Source organism: Mangifera indica, unplaced genomic scaffold, assembly GCF_011075055.1.
Source record: "Mangifera indica cultivar Alphonso unplaced genomic scaffold, CATAS_Mindica_2.1 Un_0057, whole genome shotgun sequence".
NCBI lineage: Eukaryota > Viridiplantae > Streptophyta > Magnoliopsida > Sapindales > Anacardiaceae > Mangifera > Mangifera indica.
This window is the reverse complement of record NW_025401149.1, coordinates 110440-136768: the sequence shown is the minus strand read 5'-3', so window position 1 is coordinate 136768 and position 26329 is coordinate 110440. Positions and strand designations below refer to the sequence as shown.

Genomic DNA, 26329 nt, shown 5'->3' with positions numbered 1-26329 from the left:
TCCACATCAAATTTCAGGATGTATTCACCAATTTACTAATAGAATGATTCGATACTAACAGTTGAGATATCATTATCTGATTGAATAATTTTAAATTAAAAATAAAATAAACAATCATATAATAACACGTCAACTGTTAATACTTAGTAGTTCATGGAGTAACATTCTTTGATAATCAATGTTAATCCATAACACAGCATGGCCAAGGCAAATTTTATGAAATTCTCCCAAGTGCAATGCCTAGCCATTCCACAATAAATCATCAAATAATAAAAACAAAATCATCCAAAATATCAAACTATACAACGCAATAATGACCCTAAGCTCTTCTTGTCTCACTGTGTTCTCTTTCTTTATATTCCAAAAATAATTTATATAAATCTCTTTTGTCCCTCAGCTTGTCTCTCAGCAAAATACTTCAAAATTTGATAAATGTGCCAGAGAAAGAAAGGTGTTCATCCACCTTCATGGCAGCAGCCCTCCTCCCCTTAAAAAACAAGCACCATCCTATAAGATTGCCCTTTAACTTAGCGGGGCATATATCAGTTTTTGTTTGATAATGTATCTTCAGAACCGTCACCATAGTAGAGTTTTGACTGGCTAGCCAATTTGGAGAAATGTCTTCCTGAAGCATCCTCAGAATGAGGGTTTGCCTCATCTTCTTCCATTGTGATCTTCTGAAATGAAGTTGCGAGATTTCCATAACTTGGTCCACTCGGAGATGGAAATCCTGACTCAGCGGGAACCCTACTGGAATGAGGAATATATTTCACCCATTCATTACGGCGCCTCACCTTTTCTTCCTGCAGCAATATACAAGGTAAGAAGAGCACAAAAATGATAGGCATGGGTATCTAGTTACCTATTTCAAACAAGGCATTTTGTGCCCTTTACACCACATTGCAAGAGAGTGATTGATGCTTTAGATGGACATATTCAATAAATGCATGCAAGTTACCTGTACTTCCACCACAGCTGAGGTTCTCAAGGAATCCAATATAAACTGAATGTTATTTGTCAAATTCCTAACCTGCAAACACAGAACCATAAAGAAATCTGATCTGTGCAAAGGCATTTAATAATAAAAAATTCTAGGAGAACAATGTTAAGGAATTTAATTTTAAATGTAACTGAATAGCTTTCACCAAATAGCAAATAAGTACAGCTAAAAAAATAAGACATTACAACACCAAATTGCTGATATTTTAATGCTCACACAGACCATGCCACTACTGCAAAATTTATGGAAATTCCCCAGCAAATAATTCCAATGTAAATTATAGGCAGAAAACGTGTTTTTAAATACTCATTAAGAAAGCAAGCAAGTCATCTATTGCACAAGAACTTTTAATTTCATATGATGTTATGTGTCCTCAAACTAGGAATCCAAATCTTGACACAACAAGGGATATGGGCCATAAAGTGTTAAATCATGCTAAGAAGAGACACACTGAAGAGACAGAGTTAGGGCAGGAGGGGACCAATAGGTTAAAAGTATAATCACTAGCTTAAAGTGAGGTAAGGAGAATCAATTTGCTTATGTCCTACTCCTGCTTGAACTTGTAAACATCTGATATATCTACTATGGTTATTGTAGTTTTTAAGACCAGAAAATATAGGTTTATATAATTTTCAGAATAACCCTTGTCTGAGGTCCTTTTTTGTCTAATTTAGCTGTCTTCCTACCTCTCATCTTCATTTCACTACATTTGTCTCACTGTTTCAACCTAAAATCACAACCCCTATCCCTTATGCCCCTAACCCTAGTTTGTAACAAAGCCATTATAACCCTCAAACTATTTGACCCACAATTCCCCAGTTGTGGTCAGAGTTAATTAACTACAACTTCAGCTTCTCAAAATTTCCAGCATCCCAGCACCGTGAAGAAATAAAATTTACAGAAAAATAATAATAATAAAGCAGCAGTAATCAGGCTGCCTGGTGAGGTAACATTTCCACTGATGTACAACTTATGCTCCCAAAACCCGATTATAGATGCAGAAAAGAATTTCAAGAAGCTAATAATATGTAAACAGAATCCTATTATAGCGTCCTTCAACAGCTTCAGAGCAATATAAAACTTGGAGGAAATGAATATCCAAGGTACAGCCAGAAATTTGGCTTTATATAAACTTGATATTGACAGAACATTTAAAGCAAACAAAAAGAGCATTACCGAATCCAACTGGTGAATGAGCACAGATGAAGTCCACCGTCATGATACTTAAAATGTAAAAAATTCAATTGGGAAATTTTCAGCAAATAAAGATAAGGTCGCAACTGTCTAATACAGGCTGATAACGAGTACCAACACACCGATTATGATCATGAGCTTCATTTCATCAAGAAGAACAAGAAAATCATATATTTAACTACAACTTACTCGAGGAAAGTTTGCAATTAAAATAATCGGTACGTATCCTTGATCATCCATGTTAGACTTCAAAAATTCGTCTTTTGCTAAGTTCTCATCACTGCAATAAACATGCAATGGGCAAATCATAGTTGTATTTTTAACAAATCAAAGAAGTTTTGGATTCAATTACTAAAAATAACTTAGTGTAGCAAAGGAAACCAAAATATCAAAATACCTGAAATAATAATCAATCTGATGGACCAACATAGTCTGGAGAGGATGTTCTGCCACAGGCATTAGTATTGGTGCAGTCATGAACATATTTGTAGGAACATATATGAATTCTGAAAGAATAAGATGGAGTTCAACATTTACATCATATGAACCAAAAGAAGACATTCCTCAGGAATAAAACCTACCAGGAATCGGCATGGAGTTTACAAAAGGTCTAACATGTTGAGGTGGCACAAATGTGCCAGCACCAGGTGGTGGAGGTCTAACAAAACTCCTCGGAGGACCTCTCTGCTGCTGCAGATGAACGTCTCTGGCGTTTGCATAGGTTCCACGGTCTTGAGCCCGTCTACCCCCATAATTGTTATGGTAAGAACCATCTCCACGTGGCCCATAGTTACCTCTCCGTGTAGAATTGCGGGGCTCATTCACAGGATGTGATTGAGACACAAATCCTCCCACAGATCTGGTTTCCCAGTTATTGCCTCTATATAGAGGCTCTATTGGACAAAGATCTGGAAACGGCTGCACAACATTACCAACACTATTTGGAGGCATTGCAATAGGGAATGCTGGTGATAGTGGTGGAGGTGGCGGAGGTAGCTGAGGAGACCTAAGGAAACCAGTCTGTGCAGGGCCACCCCCAGAGCTGCTAGCACCACCACCTCGCCTCGACCTTTGTCGCACTGGCATTGCCCGATTCGGGTTCAAATTAGGGTTCTTCGAAGGTAAAATTGGGATTACAGGCACCTGTTATAGTAAGAACTATCAAAATCAATGCAACAAAGTAAGCAATTAATGGTTGTTTTCTTATTTATTGAAAGAAATTGAATTTATTTATGTATTTTCTCGTAAACCAAATAGTAAACTTTAAAAGATATTGATATTGGAACCGAACCTGATTAGTTGAGACTGATCCATCGGAAAGGGTCTTTGATGAAGAAGAGTCCGCCAATGATGATTTCGGCGGAGGCTTAGTGGTTTCAGATAACGCGGGCCAAGAATCCGCTCCCATGACAGTAGCGACTTCAACGACGCTGTCTGAAAGTTTGTTCCAAGCCGGCTTCTTTGATAGAGCCGCATTGCTATTATTAGCAGCATCCAAGTTCTCAGCAGCGATTAAATTATCCGGTGGCGAAGAAGACGAGGCTGAAGCCACCTTCGAAGAAGGGAAGTTATCGTTTGACTCAGACGGAGAAGAAGTCAATGGCAGCGGCGGTGATGGCGATGAAGGAGAATGCTGAGCAGCCGCTGAAACTGAAGCTGATTCCGGCTCGCCTCGTACAATCTGAGCCCAAGGCGAGGGCAAACTCTTTCGCCGTAATTGAGGGCTAGAACGGCCGTCACCGGAGTCCCCAGAAGCACGTGGAGAGTGATGATTGGAAGTAGAATCAGCCGTCATAGCCACACAAATTAGGGTTTTTAGGTTAAAAACAGAATCACAAAATTTTAATCTGAAAAGCAGCAAACATTAATAATAAGAAACAAGAAAGCACTAGAAAAGTATAAACCCAGAACGGATCCAAATCCAATTCGTGAAGAAAAAAAAGAGCCGTCAACCGCCGTACAGCTGGTTCCCCTGGCTGCCTCCCTCCCTCTCTTCTCCCTTGGATTCATCAGCCATATAAACTGTCAAAACTACATGTAACCCCTATACATATACTGGGTTTTCAGAAAAATACAAAAATTCTTTTTTTTTTATCTATATACACATATATTTTAAATAAGGCTTATCTCAATTTAGAAAAATAATAATAAGATAAAAGAAAATCGAATTAAAATGTGAAATTATCAAAATGATTATAGATGTGCTTTTGTTGGCAATATTATTATAATTATTATTATTATTGTAGTGTGGTATTGAGAATTATTATGTTTATGGAATGGGTGGATTAAAATTAATGTTTGGTTCGAAGTATTTAAATTTCAATTGGAGTTTCAGTTAAATAGGTTAATTCGAATTTATTTTGGTTTTTCTTCTAAAGACATTGTTTATCTAATCAGTGATATAGTTTATCCGTTAGCATTCTAATAATTTTGTTTAGTTATTCGAATGAGTTTGAGTTTAAACTAAATATTATAAATTCAATTAGAGATTGACCTAGCTTTTGTTATATGATGCAATTGCTTCGGGGTCATCATGGCTAAGGTCAACATATATATGTATAAGGCCAAAGGACTATTTCCCACTCAAGTTTAGTTGCATTTTCTAAGTTATATTTATGAAATTTGAAAAACTCAAAATCTCACTTATTGATTAACTAAGGGTAAAATTTTCTGTTAGAGATAACAGTAAAATTATTATTTTACTAATAATATTAAAAAAAAATATAAAACTTATTATATTTTCTTTCATAAGTTTTAAAAACTAACAAATTTACCCTTCCTTACAGTTTTTAAACTTTGAAAAGTCATATTTTTTTCCTTTAAACCTAGGGGTTTTTTTTTTTTTTTCCCTCCGACCACCATTTTTTATGCGGACAACCTTCTCTATCCACTCTAAAATGTCAATCGATGTCTCCTTTCTCTAAATCTCTTCATAAAAAACAAAGAGATCTAGAAATGGAAGGTTATCATGTACCATCATATATCGATCGACGTTTTAAGGTGAAAATGAGAGGTTGTCAACACTGGAGAGGTGAAGAAAAAAACCTTAGATTTGAGAGAAAAAAATGTGATATTTTAAAATTGAAAAATTTTGAACAAAAATGAAATTATTAGTTTTTAAAATTTATAAGAGAAAATTGATCAATTTTATATTTTTATAATATTATTAGTAAAATAACGATTTTATCTCTATTTTTTTTAATTATAGTTAGCCTATAAACAAAATTTTGATTTTTTCAAACCTCACAAATATGATTTCGAGAATACAACTAAATTTAGATGGAAAATAGTCGTTTGGCCAATGTATAAATTGAAAGAGAAGCCCTAAAATGATCATTAAATACTTATACGAACACTTATGATCAAATTTGTAAGACAAAACTTAGGTTGTAAATTTAAATCTCTAAAAATTTAAGTTAAATACTGCGAATGTGGAAGGCATATTGAAAATAAAATTAAAATATTTGCGTGTTGTACCAGATATTATGCAATTACTTCAATGGTAAAGGTCCAAATAAACGGTGTAGAAATCTTAAGATGACCATCAAATGCATACAGAAGTACAAAAAATCTGTGATTCATCCCGTAATTGGATTGGATAGAATTTTATCTAATGTGAAAATAAAAAAATTAGGTGGTTGATTTAATCTCTGAAAATTTAAGCTTTACCAAATCATGAACAAGGTGACATGAAATGCATAAACCAAATCATACACGAGGTGTGATTGCAAATACTGAAAATGTGGAGTCCATTTTAAAATATATAAGGGTGTTGTATCACATGATGCAATTGCTTCAAAAATTGTTGTGATTATGAGAGTTAAATTCGAATCGAATTTGAGTTCAAACTCGACTCAAATAAACCCAAAATGAAATGAATAGGAAGGAGATTGAGCTCAAGCCCAAGTCTAAACAGTATAACCGAGCAATTCGTGCGGCTCTCAAGCCGGTTGAGCTGTCCAAGTGTCATCAGACTCATTAAGTGGATCACGTTGTTTCAGTAAAAAATTAGGGTGAAAGTTAAAATTTCCTTTTTCCCTTGCTTCACCGTTCAAGCCTTCACATGTGCATCTTCCCTTCAGGCTTCTGCTCTTCTCCTTCTTCTCTCAGCTTTCTCAAATCTCAGTCTTATCAGTCTTCATCTCCGTCAGACGATGCTTATTCCAATCGACTCCATCATTGCTTCACCCTAATCTCACCATAATTTTGGTCTTCTCTTCTTCAGTCTTCTTGCTTTTGGCCTTCTCTTCTTCAATCTTCTTGTATCACCCTAATTAATTAGGGTTTTTAACTTAAGGGTTTTGTCCGTCAGACGATGTTGTTTTGATTAAGAAAACATTTTCGATTTATTTGTTCTATACCGAAAGGAACTGCAAACAACCTGTGAGAAGCTCATTAGCTCGCAAGCTCGAGCTTGAGCAGCTATTTTCTTAGCTCGTTGAATCCAAGCTCGAGCTCGAGTTCATCTGTTCATCAACCAAGCTAAATTTAAATTTAGTTGAATTTTAGTTTAGCTTAAGTAGAATCTTACTCTGATGATCCCAATTAAGATATATCATATAAAAATTAAAAGACATATAATAAAACGATAATAAAATAAATAAATAAATATATATATATATATATATATATATATATATATATATATATATAAATACTTAAAATTTGTGGTTTATCCCGTAATTGGATTGGATAAATTTTATTCTAAATTGAAAATAAAAAATTAGATTGTAGATTTAATCTCTACAAATTTAAGTGTTCCCAAAACATATGCAAGGTGACTTGAAATGTAATTGCCAAGTTTGTGCTCAACCAAATTTAGGAGGCCTGTAGCTGGTTGCTAGGGCTAGATTTGATTATATGTGAGCTTGAGTAAGGGTCGATTTGGGATTAATTAGGGAAATCTTTTTTAACTTGATTTATGTTCAATTCATAAAATTGAGACTCCATATCAACTCTAAAGTATCTATGATTTTGAACTCGAACTAGCTAAAATCACAAGTGGGTTATAATATAATTAAATCCAAAAGATAGTTAGTTTAAAGCAAAAAATTATCAATGATTCTCAAATTGGCTTGATCTAATTATAATAATAAACAATAACATTAGAGAAAAAGAAATAAATTCATCAAAATAAGAAGTCGAATAAAAAGAATAGTTGACGAAGAATCCTCAGTTAACCCTAAAACTAAAGTAAAATTACTACATTATAACCTTAGCTCAAATGTGATTTGCTTAAACCAAATATAAATTCAAATCCGAGTTTTTTTTAAGTAATTATTAACTTTTATATGACTCAAACCTCTCATTTTCACACCTAATTGAGGACTAGCTTTTTGACCTAATTGGACTTAAATCAACTCTATCCATCACGTATGCAAGGTTTGAAAGTTTGGTGGGAATGCTAGAAGAAGATAAGGGTGAAAGAATTTTCTTATAAAGTTGTGAGAATGCATTTAATGGGATTGGAAGTCAGTCAAATTTAATGGCTCAAACTACTCCAAATCACACCCAGACGGTGGCTGGCTGGGCAGCTCATGATCCGTCCGGCAAGATCACCCCTTACATATTCAAGCGAAGGTATAAATACTATAATAACACTCATCACATGTACGCATCAAAGCTGCAGTAGTTTCAATTCTCATACTAACAGTTTTCCTTTGTAAATACTAGAGAGAACGGCGTCGACGATGTCACCATAAAGATTATGTATTGTGGGATCTGCCATACCGATCTCCATCACGTCAGAAACGACTGGGGCATCACCATGTATCCTGTTGTTCCAGGGTAATAAATATAATCTATAAGCAAGCTCACATAAAACCGTTATTATTTATTTTCTTTAAGCTTCTTTTATAGGTGTTGATGGCGGATTGAGTTGTCGACTTGTCTTCTGCAGGCATGAAATTACTGGGGTGGTTACAAAGGTTGGAAGCAACGTAAAGAGTTTCAAGATAGGAGATAAGGTGGGGGTTGGATGTATAGCGGCATCTTGTTTGAAGTGTGAGTTTTGCAAAAGCTCGCAAGAGAACTACTGCGATCAGCTCCAATTTGTGTATAATGGCATCTTCTGGGATGGTAGTATCACTTATGGCGGCTACTCTGAAATGCTAGTTGCAGATCACAGGTAATCTTCCATTGTTGGACTGAAGCTCCATAAATTTCAGCCTTACGGGTACCTTTCTCCCCGCACTAGTTCATGACACATTACTTAAATAATTGATGACAGCAACGTAGCACTATCTTTCTCAACACTAAATGGGCTGTGCCGTGCCACAGGCTGCTTGTGGGCCGGGCTGTACGGAACGTTGGTTTGGTCTAACATGACACATTCTCATATCTAAATATATTATACATTTTCAATTGGGTCACGACATAGTATTATTTTTATAGAATCAGGGTTGACCGAACAAAGTCAACATGGTCACAATGTTCAACTCAATATTAATCTAATTCTAACAAAAGTATCTTTAATTCTCCAAAGCCTTCATCACTAGCTCAAATTGAATTCTATAAATTCAAATTGAGTTATTGGGTCTACTAGCTCAAATTTATTTTTTAAATAATTTTTTATATTTTTAGACAATCTTTCTCCTTTAGTAGCTTTCTCTGTAATTTTACTTCTTCATCAATTTCAATGACTATTTTCTTCTTCTCTTAAGCTTTTTGACTACTTCTCCAAAGCCTTCATCAGTAGCTCAAATTGAATTTTATAAATTCAAATTGAGTTATTGGGTCTACGGCTATTAACATAATAATATTGTATTCATCTATAAGGGTTCTTTTTTTAAAATGTCAGTTAACTTATGAACCAAGCCTATTTACTTTTTTTAATCTCATGAAGATATGTGGTGCACCTACCGGAGAATTTGTCTATGGCTGCTACAGCACCGCTGTTGTGCGCTGGAATAACAGTGTTCACCTCTTTGAAAGACAATAATTTGACAGAGTCACCTGGAAAAAAGATAGGAGTGGTCGGTCTGGGGGGCCTAGGACATGTGGCAATAAAATTCGGGAAGGCATTTGGTCATCATGTAACAGTCATCAGCACCTCGCCCTCCAAGGAAAAAGAGGCCAGAGAGTTTTTGGGTGCAGATGATTTCATCGTCAGTTTCAATGAAGAACAAATGAAGGTTTGTTTGCCTTTGACATGCCTATTGTCTTTATAAATATGGATTTGGGCTAAAATAGAGTAAAAAAGAAAATTGAGTTTAAGCTTTGTCAATTTCACACCGATGTTAAGCTAACATTTTGAATTTAAACCAATCATAAATTAGGTTTTGTTTACATCTTACCTGAATCAAATACAATCATAAACAACACACTAACATACAATATGAAAGAGTAAATCTAATTTGAATCGACTCTAAAAAAGAATTGATTTGATCTTGGTTAGAATTCATAATAAATAAGTATCGTCAGAACACTAATTATAGTGAGATAATGAATATTACCACCAAATGAGTGAAAAATGTCACAAATAAATGAATAATAACATTAAATAAGTAAAAAAGTTAAACCAACCAAATAGTTGATTTGAAACTTTTAATTTAGATATAATTAATTTGAGATAATCATACATTTTAATCCAATCCTGACTTGAATCAACCTGCATTTACATGCATTTAAATTTTGGCCTAGGAATTGGTGTTCTCGAGCTTGGCACATTTCTAGACTTAACTTGCCAGCAAAACCAAACTGCTAAATAAAATAACGTTAACCTGATGGCTGTTGTCTCAAAGTGGGTGGCATCTGGTATGGCAGGCAGGGACGAGAACTCTGGATTTCATATTGGACACGGTGGCAGCGAAGCACTCTCTTGGACCAATTTTAGAACTGCTCAAGGTGAATGGGACATTATCTTTTGTAGCTGCACCAGACAAGCCCCTTGAACTTCCTGCATTTCCCTTGATATTCGGTAAATCACCATTCAAATTTGTGCTTTACCTCATACAATACAAGCAAGCAAGAGTCTGATTCTTGTCTTTTTCTCAATGGCAGGCAAGAGAAGTGTAAAGGGCAGCATAATAGGTGGAATGAAGGAGACGCAGGAGATGATGGATGTGTGTGGCAAGTACAACATTACATGCAACATTGAGGTCATAAAACCAGACCAAATCAATGAAGCCCTTGATCGCCTTGCAAGAAATGATGTCAGATATCGCTTTGTAATCGACATTGCTGGGGAGGACTCAGCCAATATTCATTAAGCTTTGCATGCTCGGCTCTCTGCTTCTGTCAAATTTCGATGCCTTGGTTGGTTGCAATAAATTTAAGTTTATCTTATCATGTTATCAATAGGAACTGTAGCTCAATTACTTCAACTAAAACCTATGTCTATAAATGATGTGTTTCTGTGCGGAAATCCATGAGTGAAAGCAAAGATAATCATACCAAGGATTAGAAGGGGCTTAATTTAGGATTCAAAAGCAACCCTAGTCATTAGTAACGTTTTTTACACTATTGCCTGATGCCATTCAAAAAGATTCTGGAGAATCCACGGGTCAACTGATCCCACTAACTATATAGATTAATGATATTTACTTTAATAAATATTAATTTGTATATTAACAATCACATATCACCGAAAGAAATGACAGTTCTAAATTTGACATAGAGTAACAACCGATCAATTTTGTTGTTTTGTCTCAGTGGGTTTTGCCCTGAAATGTATCTTTTCTTTCTGGGCTTAAGATTTCTTAGCTTAAACGAACACCTAACTTTTCTTCCTTGAGCCCTTTTCCCTGTTTCCCGAAGGCAGCTGAATGCCAGCCTGATTCAATTGAACTTTATGCAAATTAGCGCATCACCAATGCATAATACAAGCCATTTTTTTTTAGCAAGAAGGTATTAATCACTTAACAATAACAACTGATTAAAGAAAGCGGTATATATTAAGATCAAAGACTGCTGCTTGCTAAGAATTGGATTTAAAAAAAGTTAGTTTGACTATGATATCTTAATCAAGGCATGGAAAAAAAGAAGATTCAGCATAAAATACAAATGTCACAACACAAAACATCCTCACCAAATAAGATTAGACGATGTTATCAGAATAAATACCATCAAGCATGTTATAAGTTGCTAGCTCTCTCTGGGGAGGCTCATGAAATAACTGATGATGGGGAATCTGAAATGCATATACTTTAGGAGGATGAATATCTGGTTTTCTTCAGATGTTCCAGTAATTTAGCTAGCTTCTCTCATTTTCTTGTATTCTTCACTGCTTAATAATGAGTTCTTGATCTTCAGCCAATCTGCTGGTTTTGGCATGATTATGGCAATGTACCCTTCTCTATCTGCCTGGAATTTAGTCGAGAATGAACAAAGTTAATCACAACGTTGAAGCTATTCTAGTGCAAGAGATAACCAAATTGATAATTGCAGTTCCATTTAACAGCACATCAACTACAAGTTAGCTATAAGTGGTATCTATCATCTGTCATTGACAAATAATCATCATATGTACAAACTTTGCTACAGCAAATAAAAACACAACAGACCCAGCCCTGTTGCCAAAAAGACAATAGGCAACTTAATCTCAAAAACATGGCATGACTACCATTATACTAGATAGCATTGCAGTAAGCAACAAATAAATGATACAAGCTTATGAATAGAAGAAGATAGTTAATAGTTAACTCCTCACAACCAATATTTCTTGAAAATTTCTACAAGGGACAAATAATTTGTTGCTATTTAAAATTCTTTAACAAGACTGAATTAAAAAAATCCATTATTTCTAGGAGAATTTCTTTTCTGCTAATAAATTTATCAGAAAAGAAACAATTCTCCTAGGCTGGTTACCATTAAGTTTGGGCTATTTGTCCACAACTTATAAACAAGAGATATCCAAAAGATAAGATGGCTTATGAACTACAATGAAATAACAGGGTAGTGTTGAGTTGGAAGATAATAAGTGGTTGAGAAATCACAGGTATATTACTATTGCAATCACTAAAAAGCACTATCCACTCTTGCAAAATTTTGCATCATCTACTGAAACATTACTATTCATAAGTTATTCTCACCGATGTATTGAGCAATCCCGGCTGTTTAATCAATCGATCATTCACTTCCAACAGTGAGCCCTTAACACAACACCTGCAAAATGCCATTAAAACTTTTAATTTTCAATTCATAGCAAAACAACCGAAGAAGAAACAACATAGCACTCACAATTAATAAGAAGGCAGTACAAGTAACTTTACCTCACAATGTAAGACTCATTACTGGTACAAACTTTACATAAAGCAGTGTTCGACTCAAAGTGTTGAGCATTCTACAAAACAACATATAAAACAAATAACACAAACTTTGGTCACAATATGCACTAATCTTTCAAATTCACTAGTTAAAAAATGAATCTTTCGCATCATTAGCATTTATAAGTGACATTAAACACCAAATAATACTACATCCACTATCAATGGATACAACCACAGGTATAAACACTTATGTGTCATTGTGTGATTGATTTTAAATTAGAGATAAAATAATGCTCAATCACATAACGACACATCAACATTTTGTACTCATAGTTGGCACAGGTAGTGTTACTCTTATACACCTCAAAAAGACTTCATATAAAATGGTTAATTACAAAGTTCAACTCAGAGCTACACTATCAACAGCACCGTAAAAAAAGACCTTCTTTCGCTTCCCGGTGACCTTAAAGTTACTACGATCAGACTTCCCAACGTTGAAATCAACAGCAGTGATTCCACCTTCATCCTTAAAAGCCACATGGGTAGGAGCCAAACCGATTACGCACAAACTTTAAACATTAAAAAGAAATAAAAAAGTCAATAATTAGATTATCCAGTTCAGACACTTGCCAAATAAAATATGACTTAGAAAACAAATCTAACTCACCCGTTCGCATGGCGATAAACGTATTGATCATGTCCTGGTTTTATAAAGTCTATACAAAATAATTTTTAAAAAAAAGTCGTAAATGAATACTGAAATCTTAATGTTTGGAAAATGATTTCTATCAAGCAACTGATAATCAAGGAAGGAACCTGGCGAAAAGTAGGCGACGAAGTTGAAATCAACGGCAGAGGGAGGCGTGAGAGGAAGATCGTGTATATCGGGGACCAGAAGCCTACGCAACTCCTCCTCCTCTTCGGTTTCTGAATTGTTTGTTTGGCTGACGCCGTGGTCGCTCATTGAAACCTAAACTGAAATAATCGAAGTCGCTGTCCGTACAATATTAAAAAAAGGCCGTCTTCTCAGTCATTCCCGTTCAATCATATCTTCGACTCTTGACAGAAAAGCTCTGTTTGGATTTCCGGACCAGCAAACGACCCGGATCAAAGTTAACAGAGCTATTGGGCTATTTCAATTTGGGCTTCAGATTAAATTTCGTTTCTATTGTTTTTCAAACATTTCATTTGGAATAGAGCAAGCAGTGGGCCTGGTTCTTACGGGTGGTCCTTAAGGTGGACGGAGTCGTTTGCCCTGGTTCAGAATCTTTTAACAATTATTTAATGTGATTTAAATTCTTTTGACAATTGTCTGATATGATTCGAAATGAGCTGAATTATACCCAAATCAAATCAAGTTATTATTAGAGTTTTAAGCTAAACTTTGTCTAATTCAAATTTAATTTGATTTTATAAATAAATCTATTCTTTTCACTTGAACTCAATTCTAGTTTAATCTAAACAAATTTGAAGTTAATCAAACTTGTTTTTGAGATCAAACCCATTTAATTCTAGTTTAGGTAAACTTGAATATAGGTTAACTTGAGTTTGACTCAAGTGCATAATAGAACAACTCAAGATTAACTCGAATTCATTAAATTAAGATTTAGAGAAATTAGAGATTAGCTTGGGTTGGAAGTTAAAAGCTTGAATAGTATTTTTAGCTCATTGTTGTGACTTGTTTTAATAATAATTGGAACAACATTATTGTTAGCATCGAGGCGACATTTTTATCAAGTTCTATGTGATTTCCAAACAAACCAAAAACCTTAGCTCATGTTTGACTCAAGCTTGACCCATACGAACTCGAGTCAAGCATTTTCTAGCCAAGCAGGCTCAGCACCAGCCCTACTTCAAAGGAACATGTAACAACCAAATAAATATAGTAATTTCCCATAAAACAATCACATTCATATGACTGCAAATCCAAATATAACATCAACCTTAATGCTTTCATCAATCAAATAACTAAATTTGCCATCATAAAATCGAAAAAACAAATCTCAGCGAACGGCCTTGCTCACTAATTAACTACTCTACAATCGAGCCTAATCTCTTGTCCACCAGTGATGCTACTCATTTTGATCATGGACTGCACGAAAGCCTTTTCAAAGGCCATTTTGGAACTGGCGTACAGGGAAACCAGATCTCTAGTCTTTGGGGTAGTGAGTAGAGCTTGATCGGAAGAGAAAATGCTCTTTCCCTGAAGAAGTAGCTTGTAGTATGCGTTGTCAAATACGGTGGCCGAGGGGTCTAATGGGGAACCTGCACTTCTCACATTGTTGTGCGCAGGACATACGCTTCTTAAATGGGCTGCAAAAGACGGGTTCATTGATGGGTCGATGTCGACGGTGGCATTGAAATTGTGGATTCTGTTTTGAAAGGATGAGCAGTGAGAGAACCCAAGGGAATGGCCACCTAAAAAAACAATATACTGTAATTAAGGCTATGAATCAATGCTAGTTGAGTATGCTAGTCACAGAACTTCACCTGAGAGAGCCACGAGGTCTTCCATGGAAAGACCCCTCTGGGAGAAGCTTTGCTGAAGTTGAGAAATATTAAAGGTGGGAGCTGGCAACTGTCTGGTATCGGTAGCCTTCGAAATTCTACCATCTTTCCTCCCTTTTGGTACATCCCAAGAGGGACCTCCTGACTAACACATGCACAAAAAAATTAAGAGTCAATAGGCTATGGCATGTGGCTATACATAGGGTTGTTCAACAAAAATCCAAAAACCAAACCGATATCCAAATCAATAATTGGATTTCAAAACAACTGGAAAATTGATTGGTTAACGGTTAGAAATTTTACCAAACCAGGGTTTTTTCAGTTTGGCCACTGATTTAATGGTAAAAAAGCTTTAAAGTAAAGAATGTTCATTTTATATTATAGATTGTTCATTTAATCAGGAATGATCTCGTTTCAATGGTTGTTCACCATTTTGACAAATTAAAAATTTTTCGAAGAAAATGTGAAGTTTGATAGTTAAAATTGTAGTTCCAATTCCAATTGTCTTTTTGAAATTTTGATTCAAACGCTGTTAATCGTAAATTCTGTCTGATTATCCAATTAATTTTATAATTTTCTCCAACCAAAAATTCAATTAATCGGTTTTTAAACACACTCTACCATACATGTTCAATTAGTAAGCCATAGATAATGTACAGTAAAAGCTTCCTCATAAAAACCCTTTAAATGGTTTGCATTTGTAGTTGATATTATTAAATAATTGAACATGAAGAACTAACCAAAGCAACTGCATCTCGAGCAGCAAGAGCCAAGATATCAGCACAAGAGACGACGCCAGGGCACAAAGCTTCCACCGCTTTCTTTGCATGGTCAATTACATGAAACGCATGCAATGAAATGTTGGGAGGTCCATCTTTTTCTGCTTTATTATTCGCTATTGAGTTCAACAAAACTGAACCATCGCAACCCTTTCAAAAGAAAAACACAAAAACTAAACGTAAATAGTCAACTCTTGAATATAAAAACGGGATAACAATACCGCAAATTATCGAACTACTACAGTTTTTTAAAGAAGAGATTTTTTTTTTTTACCTGTAAAAGAAGCCAAACAAAAGAAAACAAACATTTCCTGATGTGTTTGTTTTGTACTTAATATTAAAAAGTTTAGCCTATTTTACATGAGAACGGTAAGTTTGGCCATTCTAATTTAAAAAAAAAAAAAATAGTTCGATGTATTGTTATTAATGTAAAATTTGATTATCAAGCAAGATTGCGAGTAAAGAGGGTTACTCTGATAAAACAATCATGGAAGTGCATGCGAAGTAGTGCAGCAGGAACTGTTTTGTCGTTTTTCATCGCTTTACCGACGGCATTGGTGACTGTGGTCTCCAGCCCAGGGCAAGTGTGATCATAGTAGTGGACGTCAAGCGAGAATACAGGGGAAGAAATTTGAAGCATGAGATTGAGAAGGGCAAATATGAGCGTAAAAATGGCTGCCATGGTTGAAGATTTTAGAGAATTTGAGGAAACAGACGAAAGGGCAAACGGTATTTATAGAGCAGGCAGAGAAGAGAGAGTAATGGAGCTTGGAGTTGTCAGTGAGGATATGGTTGTTAACAAATTTGGTAATCAAGAACACTGTTTAGTGGAGTAGCTATGAAGCATCCTCACCAGGAAGACAGTTCAGGCTAATTGGCAAATTTAATTTGTTCAGACTTTGACTTTGAAGAGAGAAGAAACACTTTGATGTGTACTTTTGGATTACAGTTAAATATTCCATTCATGGGCAGCTATTTCGGTGACAATTATAAGGAGTGTTAAAGAAGCAACTAGAAAGAAGATAAACAATTAGTCATGTTTATGTCCGGTGTTAACGGGGTTAGAAGACACTCAATCGTATTGAGAACATGATCCATTCTATGAAGACACCTACACCTTCTTCAGCAGAATTATTTTTTAGGCATTATTGGAGGTCAGGTCAAGCAGAGTGTAGCATATTGACCCTACAAAGCTGTGTGGAAGAATATTTTGGTTTGGGTGAATAGGTTGAACCGGAAAAGCATTGTTGCGTGACGCAAATTGGGTCAAAATTTCTCATCTTCACAACCTATGGTTTGGTCCCTATCAGTATTAACGACTTCATTAACAAGATGAATTACTCAGAATTTATTTGTTCTATCACTCACTAGTCTCCCACTAACTTTTAAGCTTTTAGATAGATTTCTTGTAACACGGTGAACTCCTCCTTACTAAATAAACTTGCAAAAGGACATCCCATGAACATAAAATAAATAAAGGCAGGACAGGTTGTGATACAGGTGGTATGTTAAAAATATCTTATTCATTTATCTTTTTCTCATTCAGTTACATTGACAAAATTAGTCTACTATTAATTTCAATAGACTCTCTTGCACAATAATGCTTTCATATTATGTACTTCTAATTTGTACAGGAAAACCAGAGGAATTTCAAATTTGAAGTTGTAGGATCACCTTTTGAAACCTATATAAAAGTGAATTTGAAGAGAAAAATAATAAGTGCTCCAATTAATTGCTGTACAATTGCCAAATATTATGGAACAGTTATTATGCGTTTCTTGGGACATGATTTTAGGGCAGACTGGCCAACAACCAGGCTACCAGCCTAGACATTTAGTGTTGACTTTGTTTCATTATTTGAAAACAATCAGCTATAAGTAGGGCCTGATTCAATTAGAGATATTTGATATTATTAGGAGATTTTTTATCTATTCAAATTTGTTTAAACTTTAGCAATTGCAACATGAGCTTGACTAGTTGATCTCAAGTTTAATGTCTTGCCAATAATTCTTTTTTTTTAATAATTTTTTTCAATAATGATTTCTTTTATCTGATGTTACTGATCGATCAATTCAAATTAATTATTTTGAATTAGAGTTAAGTTCAAACTAACCTTTATTTAAAATCGATAATTTGAAATCACTCCTATTTGAGAGGTTCATAAAAAAATTCAATACCATAATGCTAAATGAAGATTAAAAACAAAATTTTAAGAAATATATTCATTACAATGAACTGATTAGTCACCACTGATTAAAGATTGAGAAATACTATTAGAGATGTATCTATGCAACAATAAAACACAATGGCACCTGCACCATTCTCAGAAGTCATCATCCTCCTCCTCAGCAATATGCTTTGCAAGTTCTTCTTCCTGTGTTGCTTTTCTCTCCTCTTCTCTGTGCTTTCCTTCTCCTTGTGCGTATTTGGGGGAAGCACAAAGCCCGAATTGCTTCATTGTGCATAGTAAGACAAAACGCAATTCTTGACTTGAGGCTTATTTGTTGAATAAACGTCTCCGGTCTCCTTAGATACCTTCCACTCATTTGCATGATCCGATGTGGCATCTATTGCACCATCACGAATAGCCTTGGCCACAATGCTTTCAGCATCTGCAACTGGATTTACGGAGTCCAACTTCAGTTTTTTAGAAACATCTGCAAGTGAGGTGCGGAAATAAGAGATGTTTTTGTTGCGTAACCCAGTTCTAATCACATTATGACGCAGCTGAACAATTAGATTGTGTGTTCTGCCAGAGCATTGAAGGTGCCAGCAAACTTTTCTGTGACCGCCCTAAACATTTCCAAGTCACCAATCCGTACAGCCTGCAAGTTTTAACTAAAAATTTTACTAAATATTCATCCAAAACAGAGCAAATAACTTGCTGGAAGTACCATTTGGCATGGTCACCACCTAAGATTTGTAACAAACTTGGAACTTCAATATAATTTCCAATAATATAATACATGGACAAGTTAGAATTACATTTGTAAGCTCAAAATACGGCCTCAACGCCTTTTCCATCCTTTTCAGCATAAAGATGTTCCTTTCAGGTATTTCCTTCAACAGTAAGCAGACTAATGTAGCCCACTTGTTACGTTGAATTCTGAAGGCTTTCGCAGCAGCTAAGGCTTTCGCAGCAGCCTGTTGTAGAATCTCTTTTGCATCAGTATACTCCAACTGAATTGTCCGAATCTTCCCAAGATAAAAGAGATATTGACAGAACTGCGCAGAAAATAATTACTGTCGACACCATTGAAAAGACAAACATACACAATCTCAGTCACCACCTACCAGAGAGATTCAATGCAGAGAACAGTAATGGTGAAGGCCAGCAGATAGCAAACAACAATGTATATGCCTAGAAATTATAAAACACACGCAGCCATATTATGCGGCAAATTAAGAGTAGGAGGTCCCTAAAGCCCGCATCAAAAGTAATCCTTTTAAAACTTATTATAAATCTAACACAGAACAAGAGCGTAATCTTAATGACAGCTCCTTTCATCCATCAAGTAACCTAAAAAACACATCTTGTATGAGTTCCCTAAAAATATGATGACCTACCTGTTGGTTTGAGTGTGCTTCAAATAGTGGTGATTTTTGTAACATCTTTGGGCCAATAACCTGGTCTATTGTCAAGATATTGTATATTTCGGTTTTGCTTCTGGGTTTTATAATCCAAAATACGTCTTAACAGTTTAAGGAATTTAGATAAAATACAGACAAACCCAACATCTTTCCTGTGTTTTGCCGATATGGGATTTGCCTAAGGGTATCACACGTTCAACCTCAGCTTCTCAACTTGATCATAAAGGTTACAATGGAGGTAGTTACAAAGTAACAGGTTCAAAAGTGTTTCCTGCATAACTCATTATATCACTGATGAGATTCAAAATCCTCGACACTGAAAACCAGATTCAGACCTGACCCAACTCATCATGGCGCAAAGTGGCAATGTGATGCAAGGCAAGGAGGTTGCTGAAAAGAAGATTTGAACAATGTTGTCAAACTCTATGTAGGCAAATTGTAGGGAAGCATAAATAATTACAAACAGACATTAAAAGCGCACATACAGTAGCTTTATATGAACTTCGTACATGCAGGGATTTGAGAGAGTCACGTATTACAGTTACAAAGGAAAAATACGGGGCAATGGATTGCTCACCCACGAATTTCAGCAAGATCACCAGTGAGCTCATAGCTATACGAATAATAGAAGTACAATCTAGATGCTAGGAAATCAATAGTTCTTCTGTTCAGGTTCTTGATTCAAACAATGCTTGCAGAGCAACAAGCTTTGGCCTGAGAGTAAACAAAGGAAAGTAACATACCAATATAACCAACTTGATTGTTTCAACCAAAATGGACCATATCTAAGGCATTCATAATCAACCAACCTTATCATATTTTTTCTGATCAATCAGAAATAGAAGAACCAGCAAGTAGCAATAGATTTCAAGCTCCGGCAACAAGTATTTTCCTGGAGTTTGGGCAGAAGATGTTGCAGTATCAACTTCCATGTCATGCTCGCCGTCCTACATTTATTGTTAAAGAAAGATATAAAAAACGATATAGCAGTATGTGCAATAATAAGGAAATAATGGATTTAGATAATTATTATTATAAATGAGATGCATCATTCATAAACACAAACTTTAAAGGTCACCATAATACTTGACCATTCAAACAAAAAGGGCCGAGAGGAATCCACCGAAGAACATGTTTGAAATGCCCCACTGAATTATACTCTATCAGTACTAAAGTCCAAATTGAGATATAAGAGGTTGAAAGAACTAGAGGAAATAGTTTCATGGAAGAGAATACATTCCCCTAGCCAAAACAAATGTTTTATTATCCGAAATAGAAGCAATATAAACTAATGAAAGGAACTTGCTATGCAGAGTTAATTCATGCAAGACTAAGGCACCATAGTCAGCCCACAATTTCACCCCATTCCATATGAATTACATTCTTGCAACACTAATTAATGATATAAAGTATCACGATACTGCTAATGCAATGCCAAGTCCGCCCATAGATAAATACATCATGAAGGTTAGAAATTATTCTTACTTCTAAGTTCAAAGAAAACTTATCAAATTTTTAGAATCTGTCTTGCAACAAATGAAATCTAGTCTCAAACAAATAAAGTCAACCAGGAAGGATGGTGGTATTGGAAAGTGGGTTGATTAAGGGTTTGAGACTGAGGTAGGTTGTCGAAGAAAGGGAGTGGTGCTGAGTCGATTGAGGATTCATAAAAAAGGGGGTGAGAGTGAGAGGAAAGAGAATAATAGGGTTAGAAAGAATTTATATATTCAAAGAATTTTCCTTTTGTGAGTTAAATTTAGGGTTATATTGTAATTTAAAAAATTAAAATAGTTAAGGTAAAATGATAGTTTCACTTTTTGATATTGTTTTAGGGTTTTTTCATTAATAAAGTTTGATTTTTGGTAATGTCATTTTTTTTTGGTTAAACATTGGGTGGAAAAATATAATTTACTTGTTACAAGAAAAAGCAAGTGGGGGTAGTATTTAAATAAGATCTAACTTAAGATCAATTTAAATCTAAAGACATAAGTTTGAAGTCGAATCGAGATCAAAATTTAACTTACTCAACAATTCAATTACATATGATCTAAATCAGTTCGAACTTGAAAATTCAAAACAACTCAAATTGATTCATTTATGAACAATTCTTGTATCTCAAACCGATATCCAATCCAACTAGAAAAGACATAGGCCAGTTTTTTGACCAAATCGTCACCCTAAAAACATTGGATGAATCCACTATGTTGCAGCATTTTAAGCAACTTTTTTAGTAATATCATGCTTACCAATTTTTAGAAAATTAATTAAAATAGGCACAGAATTAGTTGCGTAAACCTTTTTTTGGCAAAATTTCTATAGTTTTATCTTTTTAAGCAAATTATATTTTTTATTTCAAAAATACCCTTCATCCTATTTTTTTTCTATTCAGAGTAGTTTTTACTAGAAAATCTTATTTTTGAGAGTATACAATTTAAGTTTAGATTAATTTTTCTATAATTGTTAAGATTTACAGATAAAAAACAGATTAATTTTTGATATAATAGTTGATATTTACATATCATTACAAAATGATAAACATAACTATACAGGGTGCATGTGAGTTGTGCACAAGTGCGAAAGGGTCTACATCTTTTTCGAAAGAGTACACGTTTTTTTGAAAGGGTACGAAAATGTACGAAGTAGTGCCCATATTTTTGAAAGGGTGAGAAAATGTGCAAAAGATGCAAAAATATACGAAAGTGTAAAGGGGTATGTAAAAGTGTGAAATGACGTGTGAAGAAATACATGAAAATATGAAAGAGTGTATAAAAATATAAAAGGATGTGTGAAAGTGTAAAAGGATACGTGAAAATGTAAAAGAGTGTATGAAAGTGTGAAATAGTGTATAAAAATATGAAGGGGTACATGAAAATGTGAAAGGATACTTGAGAATATAAAAAAATATAGACCAAAGAATTATTTCCCACCCAAAGTATGTTTTTTTTTTTTTCCAAGTTCTCCCTCATTAACTTTAAAAATCTCATTTATTCACTCATGGGCTGTTAAAATTAACTGAGTCTGTTAGTTATATCATTCTCCCCCCTTAAAACCCTAGAAACTAACAATTTTTCTCTAACTCAAGTTTTCAAAAACTATATTTTTCCTTTAGGGTTTCCAAATTTTCAGATCCAATTTTTCTAACGTCGTGTGACATCGTCATCGACAAGACAAATATGACATCTTCATCTCAACAAGGACGCATCATCTTTGTCATCTCAACAAAAACGTGTCATCTTTGTCGATGACGACGCCGAGGAGGGAGAGATGCCACACGGTCGAAAAAAAAAAGATGCCCGAGAGGAAGAGACATCACCTCATAGTTTTTTGAAAAAAGTTTAGATAGAAAATTTTGTACCTATTTTAATTAATTTCTCCCAATTTTCAATACATTAATCAATATATACTTACATATATCATCGTATGATTAAATGTTAATTTACTTTTGATTCAAATTCACTCAATCATATAATAACACACATTAAGTAAATAGTTACACCGCGTTTTCACTTTCACAGATTTAACCCTGAAGACAATCGGCTTTAAATTTTGTGAATTCATTCAGTGATTGAGCAGAAGTAACCAACGAGGATGAGACATGTTTCCTGAAATCGCATGTTCTCGATGGCAACCAATAGGGAGGCTCCAGGCATAAAAGACAAGCCAAACAGAAAAATCAAAGAATCACTGCCCAGTCAGAAAGTTGAGAGTTCTACAAACATCTCCCCTACATCATCATCTACAACAAAATGCGGCTGCCCTGTGAAGTGGTTTTAAACTACCAATACATAATTATATCAATATCCTAAAATTGGCATTCAACACTGCCAGTTGTTGACAAAGGATAAAAATGGATGAGACAATTAGACATGAGACAGGTAAGGCAACACTAGACATTTCCATCACATTGAAGGGAGAACCACCTAGTCTCATGCTGCTGCCTGGATCGGTCCATTTGATCTGTAGCCACGACCTCTTCCACGGTATCCCCTCCCACGACCACGACCTACATAAAAGAAAAAGCACCCATCTCAACAAATTATAAAAACCAGCACAACTGCACACAAAAAAAGGAAAGAAAGCTGGTTCTCTTTAATGTTCTGTCATACAAAGCTCATCTCGGAAACATTAAAGTTAAGAGCAAGCGAGGAAAGGAAATGGAATGATGGAAAACATGATTATTAAGACAAAATTACAATTACAGTTCATACTAACAGCGATTAAGCAATTATAATCATCTCTAGCAGATTAAAAGTTTTGGTGTACAATAATTCATATAAAACTTGTTTCTCCAGGCCTAAATTTGTAATGCTGAATGAATTGCTTTGATAGATCTTCAAAGGTATTACTATGAACATGAACATGCTAATAAATAGAGAGAAATCAGGTAACAAATAAGCTTAGGATCAAAGGGTATCCTACTGCAGAACCAACTGATTCAGAATAACCTTGTCAAACCCACTTTAAATTAGAGCAAGACCTAAATCTACAAAAAGGTGAGAAAAGGAACATACCACTGCCTTGAGCAGGTGCTTCATTATTGAAGTTTCCATCAACATAAGGTCCATTGTATCCTCCCCTCCCACGGCCACGGAAACTACGTCCCCTTCCTCGACCCCTACCTCTAGCATACCCCCGATTGTTGCGGTCCCAACCTCCATCTTCATACTCAACAGGCACAAAACCATTCCCTGCAAAATAAGGCAACCATCATATCTTAAGCTTCGTTTAAGGTTAGGGATGATGGTCAACTCAGTTACGCCATTACCAAAGTAAATATTATCATTCCAGGAAACAATAAGAGTATTGCAGATTCACTTCTACAAAATATTTAGTGTACAGATTCCCCATAACAATATTCACATACCACATATTTACCAGTCTGAATGATATTGCTTGATGAAGCTAATCAGATAAAGGAAAGAAACCCAGTATTCAAGCACAAGCTCAACATTTTTAATGGGTAAATCTATAACAGTCAAATACTAGCCGTTATGCCAGAAGTCTTTGGCATACAGCTCCCATCTCCACATCTATCTAAATTTGGTTTCTTAGTGCATTTACAGAATAGCAGAAAACCACAAAGTAAAAGCAGGCTACCCATGTAAGAAAGAGGAGGGAAGACAATCAGAATGTACAAATTAATCAGAAGAATGCTAGTCCATGAATCTCCCTTCCTCTCTATGTTTGGATATGCACTAACCCATGTTTGGGAGGAGGATTAAAAGGTAAATGTATAAATCAAATCAAACTTCAAAGAATATCTACCTCTTCCTCTCAACCTTCCTCTGCCTGATCGACCCCTACGCCGGCCACTAGGTGAACCATCTGCAACAGAAAGAAAATTTTAAAATATGAAAAACGTGGCCACTTGAAAGCAATACTACATCTGCATATTAATTGTGGCAATACCTCCATCATAATCAAATTCTGTGGATGCCCTAAACTGTTCAGCTGGCAGTGGAGGCTGATACCTGAAGACAGTAGCAGTTTCATAAGTAATTACAATTCTTCATAAGTTACAAAAGTCAGTGATGGCATTCATCTATGAAATTGTATTGAATGAGATATAAAGATGGTACCAGATAAAAGTATGAACTTCTTACCCAACAGCAGAGGTATTTAATTCCTTCTTTGAAAGTGTTATTGTAATCATTGACACATGCCTTGTGGTTTCCAAACTAAGATAACAAAACAAAGAAAAGTAAGATCATTGAAAAGAAAAATATTAAATGAAGACTCATGAGGAATAAATTCACATTTGGTTTGCAACAATTATGGTTGAAATAAAGGTAAGGTTGCTCTTACGGAAGCAGGCCTTCTTCCAGAGGCTCCCACAAATCAGTTATGTCTGTGGAACCAATAGCTGTATTCTGATGAAGACCAACAATTCTTCTCTGCATTACAATACAAGATACCACTTTTCAGCCTCATATGATGAACAGAACACTGTAACCAAATGGTCTGGCTTACCACTGACAAGCAAAGGCTTAAAAGATAAATATTACCTTAATTAACTCCACTATGGTCACAGTCTTATTGATAGCCCTTCCCATTGCCTTAAATACAACTTCATTTGAACCTTTTTCCTGCAAACAATTGCATGAGAGAAATAAGAAAACTGTCAATAATCGAATGAGAAATTTTTGTTTCATCCATAAATCAACCAACATTTATTTTCACAACTACATGATCACATTACTAACCACAAGTGGCATAAAGTCATTGCACTTTATTAATTTGCATACAATGAAATTCCCTCATAGACCCTAATTTACTACATCCCCCCTTTACCACATAGTAAAGCAAGGAATGAACACAATGCATAATAGCACAACTGCTATTCCATTAACAAGATAGATGCCCAAAAATTTCCCTTTAAGACCTCCATCTCCTGAAGCTTCTGGTATGCTGTTCTCCACTCATACAAATACCTAACCATAGAGTACCTGACAAACTTCACAACGACAATCAACTGAATATAAAATGCAGTTTAAAACCTAATTAATCCAGCTCTAAAATATTATATTCCACTAGTTGAATTTCCTCTACTCTAAAGACTTCTTACTTCCATCTAGTGCGGGTTTATAAGTTTGTATTTAAAAACGTATGCATATAGAAAAATCAGCAAAAGAAAATTAAGCAAAGCAGTAAAAAGAAAAATACTTGAAGCAGACTCATGGCATAAGTGATATAGCTGCGCATCCTCCCTTGACTGGTAATTCGAATCTCATTTTCGTCGATTGGAGTCTCTGCTTTTGGCTTCTCTACTCTCTGGTACCGATCCATCCTTTTCGAACCCAGAAACAAAAAATCAAAAAACAAAATACCCAGAAAAAAATCTATCAAAAACAAAAACCAATAGAAAACTGCAAAATCACGTGAGCAAAACAAGATACCAGTAAGAAAATCGAGAAGTTGAAGATGAAAATCAAAGGCAAAAAGAGAAACTAAGGTTAGGTTAGATCTGTAAGTAATAACTTACCTCTTTCGCTCAAAGATAAAGAGCCCTCTTCTACGGCTTTGTATCTTCTTTTCTGCCCCAAGGCGGT

At 35.1% G+C, this 26329-nt stretch overlaps 5 protein-coding genes and 1 pseudogene across 6 annotated transcripts; 1 reads left to right on the top strand and 5 right to left on the bottom strand.

Annotated features, from left to right (window-relative positions):
• On the bottom strand, positions 1–4191 carry LOC123207083 (la-related protein 1C-like). The gene is made up of 6 exons (XM_044624339.1): positions 3486–4191; positions 2776–3337; positions 2592–2700; positions 2384–2474; positions 959–1030; positions 1–803 (listed from the first exon to the last, which is right to left on the bottom strand). Exons 1-6 carry the CDS (start codon positions 3987–3989, stop codon positions 543–545), a joined length of 1599 nt encoding a protein of 532 aa, XP_044480274.1. The 5' UTR covers positions 3990–4191; the 3' UTR covers positions 1–542.
• A 3424-nt stretch (positions 4192–7615) lies between these two features.
• On the top strand, positions 7616–10559 carry LOC123207077 (probable cinnamyl alcohol dehydrogenase 6). The gene is made up of 6 exons (XM_044624332.1): positions 7616–7774; positions 7868–7981; positions 8094–8321; positions 9039–9327; positions 9959–10112; positions 10196–10559. The coding sequence occupies exons 1-6, from the start codon at positions 7680–7682 to the stop codon at positions 10402–10404; spliced, it is 1089 nt and encodes a 362-aa protein (XP_044480267.1). The 5' UTR covers positions 7616–7679; the 3' UTR covers positions 10405–10559.
• Positions 10560–10770: 211 nt separating this feature from the next.
• On the bottom strand, positions 10771–13483 carry LOC123207078 (protein Abitram-like). 2 transcript variants are annotated; one of them, XR_006500205.1, is made up of 7 exons: positions 13219–13483; positions 13070–13118; positions 12845–12971; positions 12406–12476; positions 12226–12298; positions 11258–11497; positions 10771–10967 (listed from the first exon to the last, which is right to left on the bottom strand). XR_006500205.1 is itself a non-coding variant. In XM_044624333.1 (6 exons), exons 1-6 carry the CDS (start codon positions 13364–13366, stop codon positions 11384–11386), a joined length of 582 nt encoding a protein of 193 aa, XP_044480268.1. In that variant the 5' UTR covers positions 13367–13483; the 3' UTR covers positions 11166–11383. The 2 variants fall into 2 exon arrangements, 1 of the variants encoding a protein (XP_044480268.1); XM_044624333.1 differs by lacking the exon at positions 10771–10967 and having other exon boundaries at positions 11166–11497.
• An 808-nt stretch (positions 13484–14291) lies between these two features.
• Positions 14292–16592, bottom strand: LOC123207067 (peroxidase 64-like). The gene is made up of 4 exons (XM_044624321.1): positions 16162–16592; positions 15651–15839; positions 14893–15055; positions 14292–14820 (listed from the first exon to the last, which is right to left on the bottom strand). Exons 1-4 carry the CDS (start codon positions 16369–16371, stop codon positions 14426–14428), a joined length of 957 nt encoding a protein of 318 aa, XP_044480256.1. The 5' UTR covers positions 16372–16592; the 3' UTR covers positions 14292–14425.
• Positions 16593–18012: 1420 nt separating this feature from the next.
• LOC123207069 lies at positions 18013–20361 on the bottom strand (annotated as a pseudogene).
• A 2582-nt stretch (positions 20362–22943) lies between these two features.
• On the bottom strand, positions 22944–26329 carry LOC123207056 (ribonuclease P protein subunit p25-like protein). The gene is made up of 9 exons (XM_044624311.1): positions 26263–26329; positions 25944–26067; positions 25286–25366; positions 25086–25174; positions 24884–24958; positions 24690–24751; positions 24546–24605; positions 23792–23968; positions 22944–23283 (listed from the first exon to the last, which is right to left on the bottom strand). Exons 2-9 carry the CDS (start codon positions 26064–26066, stop codon positions 23207–23209), a joined length of 744 nt encoding a protein of 247 aa, XP_044480246.1. The 5' UTR covers position 26067; positions 26263–26329; the 3' UTR covers positions 22944–23206.

Bases quoted from the DNA above. Each gene is read 5' to 3' on its own strand.
- LOC123207083 (XM_044624339.1), bottom strand. From the start codon at position 3,989: ATGACGGCTGATTCTACTTCCAATCATCACTCTCCACGTGCTTCTGGG. The intron at 2,475-2,591 runs GTATTTTGATAT...TGTTTATTGCAG, and splicing joins CAGATTGATTATTATTTCAG to TGATGAGAACTTAGCAAAAG. The intron at 1,031-2,383 runs GTAAGTTGTAGT...CTGTGTTTGCAG, and splicing joins TAATTGCAAACTTTCCTCGA to GTTAGGAATTTGACAAATAA.
- LOC123207077 (XM_044624332.1), top strand. From the start codon at position 7,680: ATGGCTCAAACTACTCCAAATCACACCCAGACGGTGGCTGGCTGGGCA. The intron at 7,775-7,867 runs GTATAAATACTA...TGTAAATACTAG, and splicing joins CCTTACATATTCAAGCGAAG to AGAGAACGGCGTCGACGATG. The intron at 7,982-8,093 runs GTAATAAATATA...TGTCTTCTGCAG, and splicing joins ATGTATCCTGTTGTTCCAGG to GCATGAAATTACTGGGGTGG.
- LOC123207078 (XM_044624333.1), bottom strand. From the start codon at position 13,366: ATGAGCGACCACGGCGTCAGCCAAACAAACAATTCAGAAACCGAAGAG. The intron at 12,972-13,069 runs GTGAGTTAGATT...TAATGTTTAAAG, and splicing joins GTTTATCGCCATGCGAACGG to TTTGTGCGTAATCGGTTTGG. The intron at 12,299-12,405 runs GTAAAGTTACTT...GGCATTTTGCAG, and splicing joins AATGAGTCTTACATTGTGAG to GTGTTGTGTTAAGGGCTCAC.
- LOC123207067 (XM_044624321.1), bottom strand. From the start codon at position 16,371: ATGGCAGCCATTTTTACGCTCATATTTGCCCTTCTCAATCTCATGCTT. The intron at 15,840-16,161 runs GTAACCCTCTTT...TTCTTTTGAAAG, and splicing joins TCCATGATTGTTTTATCAGA to GGTTGCGATGGTTCAGTTTT. The intron at 14,821-14,892 runs GTGAAGTTCTGT...TTGTTTTTTTAG, and splicing joins AGACCTCGTGGCTCTCTCAG to GTGGCCATTCCCTTGGGTTC.
- LOC123207056 (XM_044624311.1), bottom strand. From the start codon at position 26,066: ATGGATCGGTACCAGAGAGTAGAGAAGCCAAAAGCAGAGACTCCAATC. The intron at 23,969-24,545 runs GTAGATATTCTT...CTTATTTTGCAG, and splicing joins AGGAAGGTTGAGAGGAAGAG to GGAATGGTTTTGTGCCTGTT. The intron at 23,284-23,791 runs GTATGTTCCTTT...TCTTTTATGTAG, and splicing joins AGCACCTGCTCAAGGCAGTG to GTCGTGGTCGTGGGAGGGGA.